Source organism: Mugil cephalus, chromosome 1 (genome assembly GCF_022458985.1).
Source record: "Mugil cephalus isolate CIBA_MC_2020 chromosome 1, CIBA_Mcephalus_1.1, whole genome shotgun sequence".
Classification (NCBI taxonomy): Eukaryota; Metazoa; Chordata; class Actinopteri; order Mugiliformes; family Mugilidae; genus Mugil; species Mugil cephalus.
The window spans coordinates 16,695,320-16,714,427 of record NC_061770.1 but is presented as its reverse complement, the minus strand read 5'-3'; the positions used below and the strand labels follow the sequence as shown (position 1 = coordinate 16,714,427).

The 19,108-nt window shown below is 44.0% G+C and overlaps 1 protein-coding gene across 1 annotated transcript; it reads right to left on the bottom strand.

Moving 5' to 3' along the window:
• Nucleotides 1-43: 43 nt before the first annotated feature.
• Nucleotides 44-18,627, bottom strand: LOC125006895 (dihydropyridine-sensitive L-type skeletal muscle calcium channel subunit alpha-1-like). The gene is made up of 45 exons (XM_047583388.1): nt 18,206-18,627; nt 16,826-16,931; nt 15,011-15,150; nt 14,708-14,841; nt 14,451-14,603; nt 14,160-14,365; nt 13,917-14,020; nt 13,678-13,823; nt 13,519-13,600; nt 13,258-13,418; nt 12,942-13,167; nt 12,646-12,853; nt 12,436-12,556; nt 12,223-12,337; nt 12,024-12,123; nt 10,508-10,577; nt 10,062-10,194; nt 9,838-9,967; nt 9,688-9,747; nt 9,176-9,282; nt 8,977-9,064; nt 8,282-8,389; nt 8,094-8,146; nt 7,854-8,000; nt 7,437-7,638; nt 7,151-7,309; nt 6,314-6,424; nt 6,142-6,225; nt 5,447-5,494; nt 4,938-4,964; nt 4,726-4,851; nt 4,537-4,602; nt 4,345-4,436; nt 4,103-4,262; nt 3,880-4,007; nt 3,666-3,762; nt 3,456-3,558; nt 3,266-3,367; nt 3,055-3,188; nt 2,824-2,949; nt 2,301-2,512; nt 2,149-2,213; nt 1,893-1,939; nt 1,715-1,792; nt 44-1,524 (listed from the first exon to the last, which is right to left on the bottom strand). The coding sequence occupies exons 1-45, from the start codon at nt 18,388-18,390 to the stop codon at nt 1,225-1,227; spliced, it is 5,550 nt and encodes a 1,849-aa protein (XP_047439344.1). The 5' UTR covers nt 18,391-18,627; the 3' UTR covers nt 44-1,224.
• Between the last annotated feature and the right edge of the window lie 481 nt (nt 18,628-19,108).

Sequence of the window (19,108 nt, the reverse complement as noted above, 5' to 3'; positions counted from 1 at the left end):
TTCCTTTGTCAAGTGTCGAGGGAAAAAAAAAACGAACACAGCGTTAAATGTTTTGGACGATTTATTTCTTTTGCCAGTGGTGAAAACATCAACCGTAACGGCACAGATTCAGAACTGAGGTTCACTCAAAGTAGCAGTATCTCCAAAACCTTGAAACATAAAGTACGCATGACAACCGGACACAGGCTGATCAAAGGGTAAATGTAAAAATAAAAAAAGAAAAGAAAATAATGATCCTCTGGAAGGCCTGTCTGTGTCGGCATCTAGGCGCAAAACATGAAACGAGTGCAATTATTCTAATATTCTAAGCTAAATAAACCATACACCAGGTATGCTGAAGAAACCTTATCTGTATTAAACTACTACCAAGGCCCAGGGATCACTAGTACATGTAAATGTAATAAACCCTGTAGCAGTGGTTTTGAAAATCATATGCATTGTCTGCTTTACTACAGCACAAATTCAAATGGAACAAATAATTTATTACAGCTACACAATTATCGTATAGACTAAACGTTCCTCCCCAAAAACAAGATTTCCTCTCTAAAAGTCAAACTGCTGATACCAAGTCTGTACAACACCAGCGGTTAGATCAAGACTTGGTTAACCTCAGTATTAAAAGGCAGTGACGGACACTGCTTTAGCAAATAAATGAAATAACAATCCTTCAACTTTCAATGTCAACACCAGAGCCCCATTAAGAACAGTTGATTAATAACTGTCTGGGTCAAAGACAATCATTGGTTCCACAAAGTCTTTTCCCTCCGTCCTCGGCGACGAGCAGCGCGTTGAAGACGCTGCTCGATTCTTTTCTGAATACACCGAGTCGCTTTCGACATGTCAGTCACAATCTTACCTCCTTCCGTGAGGCGTCAGTAAGACACTCAGCTCACTCACATGGTTGTCCCATAAGTCTGCGGAATGGATAACCTCAACAAACGCTACAAAGAAAGAAGTGCGTCAGTCTGTCCACTCTGAGATAAGTCACTGTTTTTATTGGTTCAATAAATCTGAAGAATGAGATGTTCCAGTATCAGATTCTCGTCGGTTACGTTTCAACCACACTTGACAATATATTAAATCCAAACTGTCTTCAAGCCTTTAAGCCAGGCTGACAGGCACATACTGCCAAAGGGGCAACAAGCTTGGTAAGTTGATGTGAGTTGGAGCCATGAACAGTGTATAAAACCATATGCTTAACCATATAAACCCGACTGACAGCCTCTAAACTTCCGAGTCGGCCTCCTGTCGCGAGGGAATCAGGGGAATTGGGCGCCTCTTTCTCCTCGCGGCCGGTTCTGGCTGGCGGGTTTCCTGTGCCACGGCGGGGACAGAAGGGGGGACGGGGACGGGGCGTCTCTTTTTGGCGGGGGCGACGCTGCCGGAGCGCTCGTTGAGGATGCCCCGAGCCACCCCTTCCATCTCATGGACGGGGATGTGCATGGCATCGGCCATCTCCTTCTTGGTTACAGAGACGAAGCCCGGGTCTCTGGCCATGGACGCTAGACCGCCCTCAGCTAGAGCCTGGAGGAAAAACAATGTGAAGGGTCCTCAATTAAAGACACTGATTTAGTATATTAGTAGGAGTGAAGCATTAATGATTTCAACCCATGGCTAGCATCAACCTCCAACAAAGACTTAGGTCATCATCACCTGCCTCAGACAGATCTGACAGATCTTACGTAGTGTGTAAAAAAAAAAAAAACACGCTTACCTCCTGGATGAGCTGGTCGGCTGCAGTGTGGGAGCTCTGACTCTGCCTGTCATCGTAGTCATAAGGGTCATAAGGGAACTACAGAGGAGAGGATATGTACAACGTTCAAACATCTCCCACAAGATCTGTCCATTATATGGCATCACACAGGATGGATGAGCCTTGAACAAAATGCTACCTGTGATTTGTCCGTTCTCACTGTGAAGTTCCAGGAGCGTATGTTGTCTAATAAAAGAGTGAATAAATAAATGAAAACATAAAGAACAGTAATGGAGTGCAGAGAATTCACTCTATTTTTTAGTCTTCAGTCTCTTTACCAGCTTATATTTATGCAGCCTCTGTTTACAGTTTGGGAAGAAAACTGTGAGTTTGGACAAAATCCAAATGTCTTAATTGGAAAAACTTTTAATTTGCATCCTGTTCTTGTGCAATACCTGGGTCTACGTCCTCACTGGGATTGTAAAACTCCACAGGACTGCCTTCTCTTTCGAATGAAAACCTGGAAGACAGCAAGAATTGCCACCTTCAGCACACATACTGCGCAGCGTGCCATCGAGCCAATTAGGAGTGTGGCGACGGCTCTCACTCTGCAAAGGCGTTGTTGTTCGTGTTGCTCCTTGGCGCGGATGTGGGGAAGAATTCGGTGGTGGACACCAAGCCGGCGGAGTTGGGTGGAGACTCAGGCTGGCTCTCGGAGAACTTGAGGGGCCGCTGGTGGGTCATCTGCTGCGCGGACTGGGCGCTGTCGGGCTCAGCGGAGAACGACTCCACCCGGTTACCAAACAGGCCGTGTGAGCGCTGCAAACAACAAGCAAGACAAACGCACGTGCGGGTTGTAATCCCACATTAATGATCACATAGAGAAGGCATTGTAGTTTATGTTATGGAAGCTAATGACACATCATCACCGACATCCCTGCTTTGTAGGAACTAAGAAGAACCACCTTAAATTTACTATTTCACGATTTTCCAATAACCCAAAACCATAAAAATCACCCACAAACATTGAAGACCTAACCTGACCGAACCCACACCTGTAAACACACGACAAGTGTGATGCTATTTGTGCTATTTGTGATCCCCTGTGCTTTGCAAACCAGGTCTTCTACCTGGTAAATGCCTTCTTCTCCAGCCTCTTCCATAGCTCTGTCCATTTCATCATCATTCTGCAGGTCTCCTGAAATGGCCCTGTGCATCTCTGGAGCTGCCTCTTCCTCTATACTCCTCAGACCCGCCTAGAAAAACACGAAGCATGTGGATTAAATGAAGACGTTCACAATGACTGGAAAGAGACAAAAGTCGAGTTGTATTGACCCATATTGTTTGATAGACGGACTCACCTGGATTTCTGGGCCTGAGGCGTTCTTCTTAGTTGGCCGATAGCCATAGTACTCCTCCTGGCGCTTCAGGAACTTGCGGAAATGATCTTGGAGCAGGAAGGTGGCGTAGAATTTCCCCACAGTCACTTCATCATCTGTAAGTTAAAGTGTTGGCTATGAGAGAAGTAGTGGCTTTTGCGAAGGTGAAACGTAAGTCTGTGTATACACTGACCTCCTATAGGGGGGATGACCTGGTCCAGCAGCTTCATACTGGTGCGTTTCCAGATTTGCTTTATGATGGCCCTCAGCTCCTCGTTGGCCTGCTCAAAGTTGCCTGTTGGGAATGTAGCACTTAACATTTAACTCAGTCACAATGCACATTTTAAAGTTAAAGGATATGCTGTGGTGATATAGAGCAGTACCCTCCGTTTTGATTTTGAGTGCAGTCCTGACCAGAGCGAACAGGGTGGCATTGAAGGTGACGGTGCCGTCACTGTTGAGAGGCATGTTCATACCAACCAGGCGCTACAGACGAAGAGGAAGACAATGATCAAACACTCTATATCTACGTCTTTGTACTTACCAACAGGAACTATACAGTGCATACATCAGTGCTTTATGACTGCATGTACCTTGCATGCAGCACGATGAGGACAGAACTTGCCAAATCCCAGTGGAGGCTGAATACGCCGCAGCAGTGTCACCACATCCAGATGTTTGATTCTCCCCCTGTTGGATCAGATATTTAATGCACACCTGGGGGAGCGATACTTAAGTCTTACCTCGTCCCAGAGGTTAACGCAATATAAATAACTGTAGAGACTGTAGAAAGGTGTTGATGCTCACGTGGCTTCAGGGTCATATTCAGCCCAGATCTTCTTAAACTCATCCAGATGGTGTGGACCAAGTAGAGACCAATCACGGGTCAGGTAATCAAAGTTGTCCATGATGACGGCAACAAACAGGTTGAGGATCTGGAGTAGGGAAAGGGAGGCATGTCTCAGGCTTTGAATATGTTTTAAATATGAATATTAGCTGAAAAATGACTTGACACGCAGCTGCTTCTCACCAGGAAGGCACAGAGACAGTAGAAGCTGAGGAAGTAGAAGACGGCAAAGTTGGACCCGCAAGTGTATTCTTCTCCTGGCAGGAAGTCGGACTTGGGGTCACACTTCTTCCCATACATTGAGGCCATCATGACCTCCTGCCAAGCCTCTCCAGTAGCACATCTGCCCACAGAGCAAACAGTGAGATATCAATCTTTTGAAATGGCTAAATATTTGAAGTCCAGATTGCGTCTGAAGGACTCACCGGAATAACATCAGAACAGCCTGAGGGAATGTCTGGAAGTTGTTGTTGCGGTTGATTTGAGTGCCGTCCACCAAGGCTACCTTACCGAAGATCTGAGGGCACGAGCCAAACACCGCGTTTAACCAGAACATGATGACAATCTAGAGAGGCTTAGAATAGTTTCCTTCACAAAATGAACACTAAAGAGTTTACCTGCATCCCGATGACAGCGTAAATAAAGAAGAGCATCACAATGAGCAGAGCTACATGAGGGAGAGCCTGCAGACAGAAAACATTCAGCTCATTAAAAAAAAAAAAAAAAAAAAAACTCAACACATGGACATTTGGAGGAGGACAGCAACGGATGTAAAAAAAAAAAAAAAAAATGTGGATAATAATAACCTGGAAAGACTTGATGAAGGTCCACAGTAGGTTACGGATGCCCTCCGAACGGTTCAGCAATTTGACCAGACGCATGACACGGAAGAGTCGGAAGAAGGTGATGGAAACGGAGGCGTTTTCAGAGGCCTACGGACACGGTTTAATACAAAAAATATTTAAAAACATGAGTAAAACGTGAAAACGCGGCTGGGTATTAATGTCGGGAGGCTTACCGCAATTACTTGCATTGGATTCGTCTCCTGCAAAGAGCAGATGAGGAAATGACACGCTGTAGTTGCAGGAGTTGTATTTAATGCAATAAACTAATCACAACTGTTGAATATTTTATTATGTACGATCTCAAACTAGGGTTAATATTAAACTCATTTTTCCACTTTTGATGAGTTACTAGGACGTCTTTGCTGCTGCAACACTTGCAACTCGTAACTCATACACATGCTTTGTTGTCACAGTATTAACAGTTTTCATTCAGTCAAACAACCACTGATACACTGTTGAGATGTAGTGCTGTTTATCCAGCCGTACTGTAACACCGTGTCTGTTTTTTTGTTTTTTTGTTTAACTTTGTAAGATGAGACAGATCACTGAAACGCAGATGTTTCTCCAGCAGGTTTGAGCAACACACGATTCATTAAAGTAGCGCTACGGTTTAGTGGAGAACATAGTGGAGTGCTCACACAGCAACGCTCATGCAGCAGTGCAGTGCAGATCAGATATTTACAGCGCAGCCATGGAGACAGTACAGTCCTCCACTGGAGGCCAGGGCAGTCTGTGGAGGATAGACAGGTGAGGAGTGAGGTGCATGGAGGGCAGAGGGGTGGATGAAAGGAAAAGAAAGAAAGAAAGAAGAAGAGATGGAGGAAGAGAAAGATGTAAAACAGGTTTGGGATGGAGAAAACTGAAATGGCTACAAGCTTGTGTGTGTGGGTGCACAAATGAGTGCAACGCAGTGACAGGAAACGACTGTGACTGAAGTGAAGGAAACACAGAATTTGTGTAGCGTAGACAACATAAACTAGCATTAAATCCTTCATTGATGTTGTGCTTTTAAAGTGCTCACACAACACATATAAATAACAGAAAACACAATAAATAACAATAGAAAAAAAAAATATATATATATACATATATGCACTACTGGTCAAAGGTTTGGACACACCTTCTCACTGAACTGAATGAACACTAGAAAACAACAACAACAACAAGCAACAGTACTGACCACTTCCTGTCAGCTAGTTCTCCTGACACCACAACTGTCGGGTTACTGAATTAACACATTTGGTCATTCCAGACTGAATCGGACTACTGCCTGCCGCCTGCCTCATTTAAACAACACAAGGGACTTTTTAAATACACCATCTGGAATGGGAATCTGAAATCCGTTGAATTATTGAGGATCTCGCTGTATGTACTCACATCGACTTCACTCAGGATGACGTCCACAACGCTGCCGATGACGATGATGAAGTCAAAGACGTTCCAGGGGTCCCCGAAGTAGCCCTGCGCGAAGAGACGGAGCAGGCAGACACGTTAGGGGGCGAGAGCGGCCGAGGCTGAACGTTAGAGCAACGAAAGTCAGAGAGGTTACCCTGGCTTTGAAGGCCATGAGCTTGAGAATCATCTCCACGGTGAAGAGCACGGTGAAGATCAAGTTGAGCATGTCCGACAGCTTTGTGACGTGGTCCGACTGGTTGCAGTGCTGTTTGGAGTGAACAGAAAGTACTTGAAGGAAACCTTAAATCAAGTATTCGGTAAGGCATAAGATGGGTAAACATGCAAATAAGATCACTGCTGTGATAAATTGTATACAACTCTTTAATAATAAATAGGTGTAGGCCCATATCGTTAGCTTAACCGCATAATTGCATAATTCGTAATTCGTAATTGTCTAAGTCATAGGTCTTCAAAAGGGTATTTGCGACCCCTAGGGGGTATGCAGAGGCACTGCAAGGGGGTCGCAAAATCTTTGGTTGATACGACATTTCTTATATATATTTTTTAAAATTTTCCCCCACAAATTTAAATTTCTTTAAATATACTTTTGGATCCGTGGCCTGAAAAATGCTGAAGGCCTCTGGTCTGAGTAATTTTTGACTTACTGTTACAATATCAATAAAAATGCCAATGCCTGCTAAAAATTGAATTGTGCTTTTTCTTGTTTTCTGCAAAGGCAGTTGTGCTTTTAGGCTAACAAAGTTTATTTTTAATTAAATCTCATCTACCATGTACTGTCCAGTCCTCAGACAATTCATTTGTTGAAAATTAACATGCACTGTATATATATATACATACATATTACAAATAATATGAAACATTTCCATTGCAAATTTCCAAGTTCTAAATTAATCTTTATTTATTTGGCCACCTAAATGATGAATATGGTCTGTCTGCACTTTAAGTTGCCACATTATCTTAACTTACTTACCTGCATCCCCAGACACAAGGTGTTAAGCATAATTAGGAAGAACATGAGGTACTCAAAGTAGCAGGAGGTGACGATGTACCAGACTCTGTACTGGTAAGGGTTTTTGGGAATGTAACACCTCAGAGGACGAGCCTTCAGCGCGTACTGCACACACTGACGCTGAAGGGAGGCAGGACAGAGAGACAGACAAGAGGTGTGTTAAAAGAAAAATAATGAGTCATCCTGAATTAGAGCAACATGTTTCAGATTTTACGGGGACTGTCATCCCGTGACTAGCTCGGTGTACCTGGTTCTTGTCCAGCTCACAGTTCTTGTACTCCTGCTCGCCTTGCTCCTGGAAGGTGACGATGACGAAGCCCACAAAGATGTTCATCATAAAGAAGGCGATGAGGATGATGTAGATGATGAAGAAGATGGACACGTCGACGCGTTTGTTAAACGCCGGGCCCATATCTTCTTCATCTGAATCTATGGCTCTGTATAAGAGTCTGGGGACAGATAGAGTCATGTTGAGAGAAGAGAGGAAACGGCAAGACAAATATCAGGCAGGAAAAAGATTATCTGTACAGGCTCCAGGCAATGGAATTACTTCCAACTCAATATCCACCTAATACAATACACAGACATCTAACTCAATCAAACAGAACAAAGTAATCTCATCAAAGATGCAATTTATCAAAACTAAATTTATTGAGTGCTTTACTTTGGCCAGCCCTCAAATGTTGAAACAGTGAAGAGAGCCAGCATCCCGTAGAGGATGTTGTCAAAGTTGAAGTCGTTGTTGATCCATTGTCTTTCAGCCACCACTGTGTCTTGCAGGGAATTTTCTATGTGCTTAATGAAATTTCCCCTGAGAACAGACACAGCGAGTGGTCACCCTAAAACGAATGCACATTTTTGACAAATGAAAGCTGTGACGTTGCGCGCATGCCGTTTGTCTTACCGGCATTCCTCCTCGGTCATTTTGGTCGGGTCTGTGCAGCTGTAGAATTTACCCTGGAACGGGAAGATACACAGTTATAGCGGCGAGTGACTTTCTGTCGTTGCTTGAGATCAGTTTGTGAATATGGTCTTTGCAGCGTAATGCTACATATGGCTATGATGCGATGTTTAAAAGAAATGAAAACCTACCTTGAAGAGTTGGACTCCTATGCAGGCAAACATGAAATTGAGCAGCATGGTGACCAGGACGATGTTGCCAATAGTTTTGATGGCCACAAACACGCACTGGACCACGTGCTGTCAATTAACATACAAATAATAACCAATAAATATTAAGCCTTTGGATACACTGTGTTCATCTCTAATTAATTAATTCACTCTATGTGTACAAATTTGATGTAGCCTTCAAATATTTCTATTTTCTGCTATTATGCTAATACTACATCAAATGTCAGATGGTTTTACTGCGCTGTAACAGCTATTATTATTTTACATATACATACATTGTGCAAAAAAGCATTTGTTTGTTAATCTTATAAAAATAAGATACATATTAAAATTAAATCAATTCTTCTCAGGTTCACTTGGGAGCCATGTTTGTTTGGGGCCCCTTGTTTTCATAATTTCTAAGAAGTTTTTGCTTCAGTACTATTTTCAATCTGTGGTGATGAAAGTATCCAATATTTTTTTCATTCCTCCATTCTTCATTCAGGAATCTTTTTTTTTTCTGCATTAACTACCAACTTGCGACCCCTAACATTTATCTTGTTTGAAGAGGGGCTGGACCCTATGTTGGGAACCGCTATTTCTAAACAGTAAAACAATCTAATCTAATTAATATAATTCAGAAACATATTGATCTCTGTAGAGGGTATTTAAAGTACCTTTAACCCTTTGGCTCTGTTGATGGCTCGGAGAGGCCTCAGCACCCTCAGCACCCTGAGAATCTTCACCACAGAGATGGCGCTGGACCTGCAAACAGCACGTGACCAAAAGCAGTCATGACACTGCACGTCTTACATTCCTGTATTAATCGCTTTAAGGAAATTCGGTGGACAACGTGATCCAAGTCTGCACACTCACTCCATTCCCATTGACAGGAGAGACACTCCAACCACAATCAGATCCAGGATGTTGAAAGAGTTACGGCAGAAAGAGCCTTTGTGCATGAACGCTCCGTACACTGTCATCTGTCAGCGACATGTAGCACAGTTATACACAGAATAGAGTTTAAAAAGCAATAAACAGAGTCTGCAGCTACTTCTGAGCATTTGCTGCCTTTTATCCTAATGTAATACTAAACCGAAGTAATAATAGTAATGCAATATTAAAGTAGTAATCGATAATATCAAAAATGTTTTTAAAAAAAAGCCTCTCCTCAGTGTTATTAGGGAACAGTTTAATGATTTAATGGCCTGTGATAAGTGTAATGCTTTGCTCTGCCATTATTAAAAGAAATGGAAGGGTTTTTTTGGCATGAAACTCTCAAATTTTAAAAGAAGGAATTAATCGATGCTTCAGAGAAAAAAAACATCAGCATAAATACATTTAAAATTACTTGATATATACAAAACTTTACTCGCTGCTGAACATACCTTCAGCACAATCTCAATGGTGAACACGGTTGTGAAGACAATGTCAGCATAGGCCAAGATCTAAGAGAAAGGTACAGAAACGTATGTTAGCAAATGCTCCCATCTTTCAACAGGTGTGGCCCCACACACTGGGCTAGACTTGGACGTCACCTGGTTTCTGTAGGACTTGGGATCAATGGGGTCCTCAGCTGCCAGCGAGATGGAGGAGAGCAGGATGAAGAGGAGGATTAAGTTGGTGAAGGACGAAGCATTGATGATCTTGTAGCACAGCTTGCGGAACCTGCGTGTTAAAGAAATAGACGTGTGAGCACACACGGACATTGTCTTTTTTTTCATTATTTATAAGAACATTACACATATTGTCAGATTCCTACTTGTTCTGAGGTCCAAAAATGTAAAAGGAGCTGGCTTCAGGCAGCGGAACTGCTTCTTCCTTCAGCTGCAGGTCGGCCATAGGTCGGGGCCGGGGGCTGATGGGGATTTCGGGCTCGACCTCCTCGTCATCACCTGTCAAGTGTTGAATACTTATATTTCTAGGCTGCATAGACGTGTTCGCATTAAAACATGAAGGAGAAGCATGTGTAAGGCTTTATATGGTAGTCACAAAAGTAGTTTGAAAATAGATTTACTCTCTGCTATAAACACAACCCAAGGACCTGGCTGAGTGATGAGGGGTTACTATACTTATACTGTAACATAGCCAGGACAGCAGCACTGATAAACAGATGGTGTAATGAATATGGGCTCCTACAATTAGTGGCCTCCATCTGCCACAACCACATGTGGGGGAGGTTTGAGGTTGAGACTTTTTATGTTTTACCTGGGAAGTCAGCAGGTGGAAACGGATCTTTAACTTCATTGACATTGGATTCAAACTCATCAATTTTGAGCTGGGGGGGGAAAAAAAAAGATAAATACGTATTATGCACATTTTGCTCCACATTAATACAGGTGCAGCTAAAAAACAAAATGGATGGATAGAATGGATTCATTACACATAGAGTGAAAGTCTTTATTTCTTGTGATTTTCATGATTATGGCTTATAACTAATGAAAACCCAATACTCAGTGTCTCAAAAACAAACTAAAACAATAAAAAAAGGATATTTTAACACAAATATCAGGCTTCTGAAAAGTTTTTTCTTCTCCATGCATTCAATACTTGGTTGGGCCTCTTTGGCATGAATTACTACATCAGTAGTGTGTGGCATGGAGGTTATCAGCTTGAGGCCTTCAGGTCATCTGCATTGTTGGGTCTCGTGTCTCTAACCTTCCTCTTGACAATAGCCCATAGATTCTCCATGGGGTTCAGGTCAGACGAGTTTGGTGACCAGTCAAGCACAGTATAACGCCATGGTCATTGAACCAGCGTCTTTATGTACCTTTGGCAATGTGGGCAGGTGCCAAGTCCTGCTGGAAAATGAAATCAGTATCTCCATGAAGCCTGTCAGCAGAATGAAGCATCAAGTGTTTTAAAATTTCCTGGTCGACGGCTGTGTTCACTGTAGATTCCAGAAAAGAGAGTGGACCAACACGAAATCATCACTGTGGACTGTGGAAACTTCACACTGGACTTCAAACAACGTAGATTCTGTGCCTCCTTCACTCTTTTACTTTCACCTGAAAACACTGGACATTGGACCATTGAGCAACAGTCCAGTTCTTTTGTCTCTAGTTCAGGAATGGCATGACTTGAGGAATCCCACATTTGTAGCCCATGTCTAGGATTTGTCTGTGCATAGTGGCTCTTGATGCATTCACTCCATCCTCATCCAGTCCTTGTGAAGCTCCCCCAAATTCTTGAATTCATTTTGCGTGACAATCCTCTCAATGCTTCTGTTGTCCCTGTTGCTGGTGCACCTTTTCCTGCCACACTTTTCCTTCCCCTTAACTTTCTATGAATATACTTGGATACAGCACTCTGTGAACATCCAGCTTCTTTAGCACTTACCTGTTGTGGTTTTTCCTCCTCATGGAGGGTATCACTGACTGCCTTAGACGTAAATGATCCACAAGGGAAATTGCTTGGTCACAGTAGCTTAGTTGTTACAAAAAGACGAGGTGTTATACAGTTGGACAGAGTATGGATGAAAAGAAGTTCTGTAGCGTTCACTATGGGAGCGGAGCTGAAGTCAAGTCTTCCTCATGATTGTGTAGCTACTACTGACACACATAGAGGGACCATTGAAAGGCTCAGGAAACCGTTGCAGGTGTTTTGATTTAACTGACCTGAGTTTCCAATATTAAACCTTTTCACAATATTCTACTTTTTGAACTGTACCTGTAAACCCTTGTTAATCATAAAGATGTTATATGACCCCAGAAACAACACTCACCTTGGCTGTGGTGGGCATGCCCTCCAACTTGGCCCTTTGCTCTGCCAATTTCTTAGATATCCTCTCCCTCTCCTCATCAGTCTTGTCAGGCATTTTAGACCTGGATTTTAAGGAGGGAAAAAAAATAGACAAATATTAGCTATGCATAGACAGAGCAGACCTTCGTGTCTTGCTTTAAGTTGTGGTATTATTTATTCACCTTAGCAGCTTCCTCCTTAATTTCTCCTCTGCCTTTTCTTTCTGAGCAGAAGTCAGACTCTCAGCCTCTGCCAGGTTGTCGACGGCGATGGCCAAGAAGACATTGAGGAGGATATCTGCTCAGGAGCTCAGGAAAAAAAAGATACGTTAACATAATTTCCATATATTCTTGAATCCAAGATGACGTCGGGACACAAGCTTAAGTGTAGGATACAGTTTCCACAGACGAAAAGGATGATAAAGTAGATGGCGACCAGGATGCCAGGGATTTGAGGCCCTCCGTAGGCCATTATGCCATTATACATGATGGAGGTCCACTCCTCTCCTGTGAGGATCTGAGGGATAGTTGAAGATAAAACAAAATCTTATTTTAAACTAGTGATCTAAAGACCTGGTTTTACCAATTCAAATTCAATCATCTCACCTGAAACACACTGATCAGAGCCTGGGGGAAGTTGTCAAAGTTACTCCGTTTGGGTCTTTGGTCGGCAAAGTTAAATTTCCCCCCAAACACCTGCATGCCCAGGAGTGAGAAGATGACGATGAAGAGGAAGAGGAGGAGGAGCAGGGAGGCAATAGAGCGAACGGAGTTAAGGAGAGAGGCCACAAGGTTACTTAGAGAGGTCCAGTACCTGAAAAAAAGAAACAGTGGAGAGGAATTAATCACACTATAACAGTTCAAAGTGATGCACCAGGACAGTTTGAGGGGACTGTGCTTACTTTGTGACTTTGAGGATCCTCAGCAACCGGATACACCTGAGTACAGAGAAACCCAAGGGAGCCACGGCTCCTGCAGACAACATGATCATCTCCAAGATACCACACAGCACCACGAAGAAGTCGAAGCGGTTAAACAGGGACATGAAATATGCTCTGGGTCCCAAAGCGTACATCTTCACAAACATCTCAAGGACAAAGAGCACCAGCAGAACACGACTGGCCACGTCTGTCGGGAAAGGAGAAAAGACGCATGAATAAAACTGGGCAGAATGGAATTCGTCTTAATAATTGTCATGACGATACATTCATCGCCAACCTTGAAGGGAAGTCAGCGATTCAGGCTGGTGGTGGTGCTCTGTGGCGATGGTCAGAGTGTTGAGAAAGACAAGGAACATCACCAGCCAGTAAAAGCTATTGGTCTTCACATACACCAGGCACTTCATCCTAAAGAAACGGTTCCAGCGACGGGCCAGGCGGCTAAACACAAAAAATAAATAAATCTCGCTCTTAAGGTTCTGAGCTAATAGCCAAGGATATTGTGTACCAGCTATTCCTATTTACAAAATAGGAGACTCACTAGTAGTAGATGATCTGACTCTTGCCTTCCAGGTCATACAGGCTGTCTGTGTCGGAGTCTCCGCTGGTCAAAGGCAGCAGACCTAACACGACAGTAACAGTTGTACTTTGAAGATGTCTCAACGCGGGGTGGGTTCTGAAAAAGGTTTATAGAGCTCACCTTTGCCCTCCCTGTCGGCATCCAGGACCTCAGCGTGAGTGATCCACTCCATGTAGCCATGAAGGTCCTCGTCCAGCTGCTGACGCTCTCGCAGCTTCTGGAACTCTCCACGTGACCGGGCCTTCTCTCGCTCTTTGGTAAACTCTCTGTGTGGAGCAACAGCAAAAATCCAGCGTGATTATTTGTTTGTCTATGCGAAGGAAGGAAGGTGAGATGACAGAGGCTTATAGCTGCCTTACCCACTGAGCACACCCAGAACCAGATTGAGCACGAAGAAGGAACCCACCAGAATGAGAGGAACAAAATAGAGCCACGGCCATTCATTTCCTATGGCGTCATTAACCTGAAAGACAATTCTAGACTGTCAGCTGAACACAATGACTTCTGTCAAAATTATCATCTAAATGTGAATTAAAGTTGAGATGCTGGTGCAAATATTACAATCTATCACCAAATTAGACCACATTCAAGCGGTCACTGACCCAGTAAAGCACTTTGGTCCATCCCTCCATGGTGATACACTGGTACACTGTAAGCATTGCAAAGCCGATGTTGTCAAAGTGGGTGATGCCATTGTTAGGACCCTCCCAGCCCGGCTGACACTCAGAGCCGTTAATGAGGCAGCGGCGTCCATTACCAGCCTGAGCGCAGGGGGCGGGAAGCTCCCACTCTGCTGTGGCGTAGATCTCTGTGGGTCGAAAAAAAAAAACAGGTGAATGCAACGCCACTTAAAATAAAAGTCTCAACATCTGATTGCGTCCTAGGGCACGCACTTGTGCCGGTGTAATAGCAGGTCTTATGCATTTTGCACTTGAAGAGCTCGAGTCCCATGATGGCATAGATGGTGACGAGCAAGAAGACCAGCAGGGCGATGTGCAGCAGAGGCAGCATGGCTTTGAGGATGGAGTTCATCACCACCTGTAGGCCTGAAAGGTAACAGCACAACCAAGCAGTTAACGCATCACATTTGACATTTAAGGCTTCTTCACGTACAATTTTCCTCATGGACCAGTCTGCATTATGTACTTACTGGGAACTCCAGAAACGAGACGTAGGGGTCTCAGCACTCTGAAGGCTCTTAGTGCCTTCATATCAAAACCCCCGCCCTTCTCCAGTGGCACACCAGATATCGTATTTATGGTATCCAAAGCAAAGGTGAAGAGACTGTAGGAAAAGACAATGCAGCCGTAAGTGCCCACACCTGGAAAACGGTTCTCTGATTCCATTTTAATTATTAAAATATAGTCCCGTTAACATTTTCAACTATTACAAAACTGATGTGTCAGAGGGAAGCTGCGTCCTTTGTCCACCTTCAGCTCACTGCTCATCTTACCCCATGAAGACGATCACAAAGTCCAAGATGTTCCAGCAGTTCCGTAAATAGGCCCCTTCATGGAACACGAGGCCGTACGCTATTATCTTCAGAAAGCACTCTAACGTGAAGATGATCAGGAAGATGGACTCCAGGCTCTCCTGCAGCAGGGCGAACAAAACAAGGGCGCTATATTTTAGAAAAAGGTCACACCTCACACACTTGGATTCCAAACAAAATACTGAACAATTAGAGTAAAGTTTGTGTTTGCGCATGGCTCACTGAGCGTTCACTGAAACAATGTGAGCCACGGTGAAACGAGTGAGCCAGTCTGACGTAAAGCAAAATGTTTGAAAGGCCTTGCTGATGATGAACAGGTGTCACACATGTCAAGGCAGTTGAATAAAAGCATCTGTCTGCAAACTGTATCTTTGCCTTCGATGTTGACACACAGCAACCAGACACAGACCTGCGCATGGCTTTCCTCATACACTCGCCGCTGATCTAAACACAAGAGGCTGTAATTTGATAACTGTATGATAGAGATCCAAGAGAATCCAAGCCTCAGTTTCAGCCACAATGTCGCATGTCATTTTTTATTTACCATTCATCCTTTACAGTAAAATGGTTAAACAATCTTTAGCCGAGCAGTTCACAAATCAAGGCCATCGAGGCCGAAGCCTAAATCCACTAACAAGAATAAATGTATTTATAGATTTAATGATAGCTGCACATCAATCCTGTCAACACTGCAACCCGAAATATTTTTTGGAGGCAAGATTTCCCCCTTTATCGACCTGCGTCAGAGGAGCGACGGGGTCTACTCCGACCTACTTCTAACAGCAGCGGAGGCGGGGAGGGGTGCAATCATCTCTTCTTACAGTTTTCACCTCTGAGGAATGGCATCGTAAGAAGAAAGAAGTATTTGGGAGGTGGTCGGTGAGAGCGCTAAAGCAAAGATATCAAAGAGCAGGGTGTCAGATTTGGGTAACCGCCTGAATTTGGACGATGTGCAGGTGAAGATCTGGCTTTGACTTAGCAGTGTGTGGAGTTTAGCGGTTGAATGTCACATAGTAAGTGACGAGCGTGGCTATATATTGACGTTTGTGCTGATTGTCAAATCCCTCTGGGGCTGTGATATATACACATATGCATATATCCTTAGGTTGTGCGGGCTCTTATCCGTAATACACCGCTAATAGAGCTTCGCAGCAATGTAAATGCACACCTCCGATGACGAAGATGAATTATTTTTAGACACACGTCAGCAGCATCCAGGGGCCAGACACCTGCCACCGGCTTGTTTACATTACTGTGAGACACTGTGAATCACCAGTCACCTAGAGCGAATGTGAAATGTTTCCATAACAATCTATTCACCCACAAAAAGCCCTCGCCTCTGAGGGCCCGGCCGAAGGTTCAGCACATATCTGCCCTCAGAGGCCTGATCCAGTCCCCGATCAGAGAAGAACGCAAACGATTGACGGGTGACGAAACAATTGTTAGATGGCACGTTCCTCTCCCGTCACAGATGGGACGCCAAATAAAGAACTGAGCTGTGTCTGGTTGTTATTTAAATGCGGCTTGGCACTCGCGCAGATGAACAGCTGAAACCCCGAGCTATGTAGTGTCTGACTTCAACGGCTCAAGGCTGCAGCTGTGTTTAGCAAATTAATACGACTGTACGAATTCGATGAACACAGCTATACAGGCATCTCGCTGTCTTAGTACAAGGTTCACGAGCCACGAGTAAAATATTGTGGTTCTTTCGTGCACTATTATGATAAGTAAACGTCCTCATTAACTGTGTTTGTTTGTGTTTCCTCCCATACTGACCAAACTTGTGTTGGTGTTATTGCTGTCTTCTTCGGGCATGGGCAGGAACACGGCCAAGGCAATACAGTTGGCAAAGATGGTCAGTAAGATGATGATCTCAAAGGTTCTGGAGGGTAAGGCTCAGGAACATGACAACACACGGAGAGGCAGGTAAAATCCCTAAATACATATCGCTGTAGGGACATGATATTCAATGACAATGGGAAATATTCGATACTATCCGCATGAGTTCACTTGTGCTTTTTGTAATGTAATGTGAGAACTGATCAGGGCCTTTAAATGCTGCCTGAAACATCATCCCTAAAACAGCCCCGGTGGGCAGCCAAGCAACGTGAAAGTAATCCTGTCTGCTGTGCTGCCTCATTCTCGTCCATAGGGGGCTCTCCACGAGAATTCCCCTGCCAGGTCAGCACCATGTCTCCGTGATGCCCTGGGACAGCTGCAGAGCCCAAGAATATGACCAAACCATTTAAACACAGAGACCACTCATCAGGGGGGGAAAAAAGTTGGATTAATCTATTGGATATTTAGTGTTTCTGTCTGTGCACATTGATAATGATTGTCTAATTGAGAATACATTTAAAGCTATTTAAAGTTTATAGTATAGTAAATGTCTCTAATTCAGCTTTACACTGTAAACTGAACCTAAGCCTAATATTACAGAATCACATTAAACTGCTTCATGAAACAGTACTGAAAATGACCTTGCCTAACATCAAATAATTAAATCATTTTCACACCACGACACAATTTTAAAATACAGTCACTGTTAAACTCCACATGTCAGATTTGAAATGCTTTGGATGTGAAGATAACGCTGTTGTTCGTGAACATACACGATCAACTCGTTCTATTCTAGCTGGAAAATACATTGTGCATGATCCAGGAATGGACATCAGGCTAAAAGTGGGAAGCACCCCCCTGCGACAGGGGCCATGTCTTCACACAACAGCCTGTGTTGTGTTCATGCACATTCACAGGCTGAGTGAAACTTCAGTTTCACACCGAAAAGGCAGAATTTGATAAAGCTTCCATGAACGTTTCCGTCTGCTGAGGAGAACGGATGAGTTTCGGATCAGCTCCGTGTGAAAATCTGAGGGGTGCAAACTTGACTTTGATACGAGCCAGAAACATAACAGAAGCGTTAACACCTCAGGGATCACTTTATCACAGATGAAAGAGACTCGGCTGGAGCACAGGTGAACAACATGGCTGATAACTGTCTTCTTTGTAGATGTATAACTTCAATACATCCTTGGTGTTAATGTTCTTGATCAGAGAACTAATGACTGCTTATTACCCCATTATATAAACACAACTATCTGGGTTGTGTTTATAATGTAGTTGTGTATGTGTGTGTGTGTAAGTTATAAAGGATACTTCCACTCCACAATGTTGGTGCAGGCCTTGCGGAAGGGATTTTTGAGGCCGAAGAGGAAGAGGGTTCTCGCAGGTCGAGGGTTGCCCCCAGTGGCCTGTAGCTTCTTGAGCTTCTCCCGCTGCTTCCTCTTCAGCTCCTCTTCATTCATGATGACCGGCTTGGCCGCATCTGCGTTGGCCGCCATCTTGGAGCCTCCACCTGAAACAAGGTCCCGATCCCAGAGAAATGCAACCTCTCACGGTAAAATCCCAGGTACAGGATAGCTCCCCTTTGTGAAGGCTCCTAGTTTTCCAGATCGGCCGATAACGCGTGGGCTCCCCCGCCGGCCTCTCTCCCCTCTTCCACTCTCCCTCTGCCTCAGTCTCCCTGACGCAGAGCCACGGGCCTCTCCTCCCGACTTAGGACCTCTGACAGAAAAAGCCCACCGCGGCAGGGAAAAATAACACGAGCCCAGAGGAGCAGTTGGCCCTGCTGTAGTTTAAATTTAGATCGTGAACCAATGGCAGGCCATGCTTGGGGACGGTAGAGCGGGTGGAGGGGTGGAAGGTGGGAGAAGGGATCAAGGGGGGTTGGGGAAGGGCGGCAGTGGCACATGAACACACAAAGAAGGCGAGAGACACTGTCATGAAGAGCCTGAACATGCCCTTGATTTCAAAACAGTCTTCTTCACACTAAAGGATATACCCTTCATCTTTATCACCCTTATTTAGCAGTTACAATTATTAAATAGTCATCTAATAAATGTTCCTCATACACTATCATGTAATTATAAGCAGAGGGGTTTACTAATGTATGTCTGAAGAACTCCAGAAGGAGGCTGGTGTATATAACAAAGACAACATTATAAAACACTGCGATGATAATATAACATTTTTATAGGTAACACTTAATTTGCTGTACAT

Bases quoted from the DNA above. Each gene is read 5' to 3' on its own strand.
- LOC125006895 (XM_047583388.1), bottom strand. From the start codon at position 18,390: ATGGCGGCCAACGCAGATGCGGCCAAGCCGGTCATCATGAATGAAGAG. The intron at 14,604-14,707 runs GTAAGTACATAA...GTTACCTTTCAG, and splicing joins TCTCGTTTCTGGAGTTCCCA to GCCTACAGGTGGTGATGAAC. The intron at 1,940-2,148 runs GTATTGCACAAG...CTCTTTTATTAG, and splicing joins CAGTGAGGACGTAGACCCAG to ACAACATACGCTCCTGGAAC.